This window comes from Penaeus vannamei, chromosome 39 (genome assembly GCF_042767895.1).
Source record: "Penaeus vannamei isolate JL-2024 chromosome 39, ASM4276789v1, whole genome shotgun sequence".
NCBI lineage: Eukaryota > Metazoa > Arthropoda > Malacostraca > Decapoda > Penaeidae > Penaeus > Penaeus vannamei.
The window spans coordinates 5,578,586-5,581,085 of record NC_091587.1 but is presented as its reverse complement, the minus strand read 5'-3'; the positions used below and the strand labels follow the sequence as shown (position 1 = coordinate 5,581,085).

General features: G+C 32.0%; 1 protein-coding gene across 18 annotated transcripts in view; it reads right to left on the bottom strand.

Annotated features, from left to right (window-relative positions):
- LOC113808828 (kielin/chordin-like protein) overlaps nt 1–2,500 on the bottom strand; it is a 57,492-nt gene that overhangs the window by 2,610 nt on the left and 52,382 nt on the right. For all 18 annotated transcript variants that reach the window (XM_070116480.1, XM_070116481.1, XM_070116487.1 and 15 more), the window contains 3 exons: nt 1,802–1,928; nt 1,347–1,459; nt 815–1,001 (listed from right to left, as the gene is read on the bottom strand). In XM_070116480.1, the coding sequence (XP_069972581.1) occupies nt 815–1,001; nt 1,347–1,459; nt 1,802–1,928 (427 nt within the window). The remainder of the gene's footprint in view (nt 1–814; nt 1,002–1,346; nt 1,460–1,801; nt 1,929–2,500) is intronic.

The window sequence follows — 2,500 nt, the reverse complement described above, 5'->3', positions numbered from 1 at the left end:
TGAAATCACCACAAGGATAAATAAAATCTATCCTATAAAAACATATAGTTACACAGTCTTTTCTTTGTAACTTTGCATAATTTAGACCAGTGTTGTCCAAACTGGGGTCCGTGTACCCCTGTGTGTTTTTTTCAAGCGTTTTGTTATTAAATCATCTTTTTTATTTGTTTATTAGATTCAAATTTATTGACCAATACTCTTGGGGGGGGGGGGCATAACAGTACAAGAAGGTAATAAAGGGTACAATAGGTGAAAGTGTTTGGACATTGCTGATTTAGACCATGTAAAACCAACACCTGGTGAAAAATCAAGAGAAAGATAATGATGAAAGAAAGTTTTCTGCAACTGGAGTTTACACACCCCACTGAATACCACAGAGAATTATTTAAGGGTCTGTTAGATGGTTCAGGAAAATCTACAATGTCTCTCCTACACCATGTATCACAAATCAATTTTGACTGATCTTTTGATAATTATTAATAATAAGTAGGTAAACTAGGTCAGTCAATTGGTTTTGTCCTTTAGAAAATCTACCATAGTTTTATTTCTCCATGTTCCCAACTGATGTTTTGGCTTGATCAAAAAAATCTAACCAGAGTTTTGTTGAACTTGATAACAGTTAATATTCACAAGATTTGGATATGACGGAACAGTTACACCATTCAGTCCTATAGTACAGCATGACATACTCAGTTATACCTTATCAAGGTACAAAAATATTATAAAGGTTCAGAGACGTTAAAATACAGACATCTTTTAACATGGTACATTATGGAGTAAACAGCATACCGAGATTCAGTGACTTTCAACTAACCGGAATTCAAATCCACAGTCAATCTTTGAACAACCAGGACCTGTTGGGCTTGTGAACTCTGGAGTACACACACAAGACTGGCATTGGAAATCATCGAAGTACATCTTATCTCCAATTTGGTAAGTCTTGTTGCCCCATGAGCACCCAACAGCACGAGTCTCTAAGTCTGGTGGTGCTGCGGGGTCCCCTGTTCATGAAAAGAATAAGAGGGAGGATCAGTTGAGGAGAATATCAAACACTGTGCATTTCCCAGTTGTGATGCTATCTACAAAAATTATGGATATAGAGTTTAGGAAAGTAATCAGAACATGTTCAAATAAATAAAATATACATATCCACTTGATAAGCAATAACATATATGCATTCATACATCCACAGAAAGAAAAAAATAACTTGACAGTGTGAGAAATGCTTAAAACCATACAAGGAAAAAAAAGGCATTATCAAAAAAAAAAAAAAAAAAAAAAAAAAAAAAAGTTACACTTGTCTATACAGGGAGAAACTAATCATCACAGTTACAGGAAATACATACGGCACTCCTCGTCTGTTGAGCAGCACTGGTCAGGAGAGAAGAGAAGACGGCACCCAGGGCGAGGAGGCCTGAACAAGCTAGGGCACTCAATGTTGGCACAGTGTATCTGAGGCCTGAAGATAAAGCAAACATACATTTACATCTTCAATGACACATTTGTAAGCACTAAAATTTAAAAAAATAATTTTTGTTTATCATCATCATGTGATGATGATGGGATTATTACATACATAATCATCAATATTATTAATATTACCACTGACATTATCACCATTATTACCATTGATATTTTCAATATCATAATCATCATCACTATTATTATTATTATCATTATCATTATATCTAATATAATTATTACTAAGGCTCCTGTATTGAGTCAAAACTGAACAAAAATAAACGTTAACAAAAAAACAAGCTAGCCAACACTTCAAGCATCATCAAACACTTGAACTCACGCGGTCTCGGCATGGCAACGACAGCTAGCTGAACAGACGTCTTCCACAGGCACTTCTTCACCATTTTCGTAGAAATTACCTCTGTAGTAACATTTCGTTGGGTCTGGTATAACAGAGTCTGAAGGAGCTGTTTGAACAGAAAAGAAATTCAAAAAATGAAATGACATTCAAAAAACAATAACACAAAAATTCAAACACAAAAAAATCAAAATCAAATATATTAAAATAATTGTCAAAATACCATTAAATGGTAGTTAAAATGGTAGTCAAAATACCATATAGTAATGGCTGATATAAAAAAAATATTTGCTTTAAAACAGAACAAGCTATTGCTCAAAATACAGTAGTCACAGTTAAACTAAAAATATTCAAAACAATTTTTAAACATTGTCAAAAAAGGTCAATTAATAGTTAATGATAAGTAAATGAAAAGTAAAAATAATATAATAACAGTGCATGTTGTACTCTACTAAAACATAAATATTAATATGGAAAATATATAAACAATATCTGATCATAAAACAAAATATAAAAGAGAAAGAGCTTAAAATATCTTATATTCATAATCATGTTTGAAATGGTACAACTATTCCTCAATGCAATAATTTTCTTATAATTTCTAAAAGACTATGTCTGGTGTGAATAGTTAAAAATTAAATAGAAAAATTGAGAATCCTATGTATAAAAAAATGAAAATAA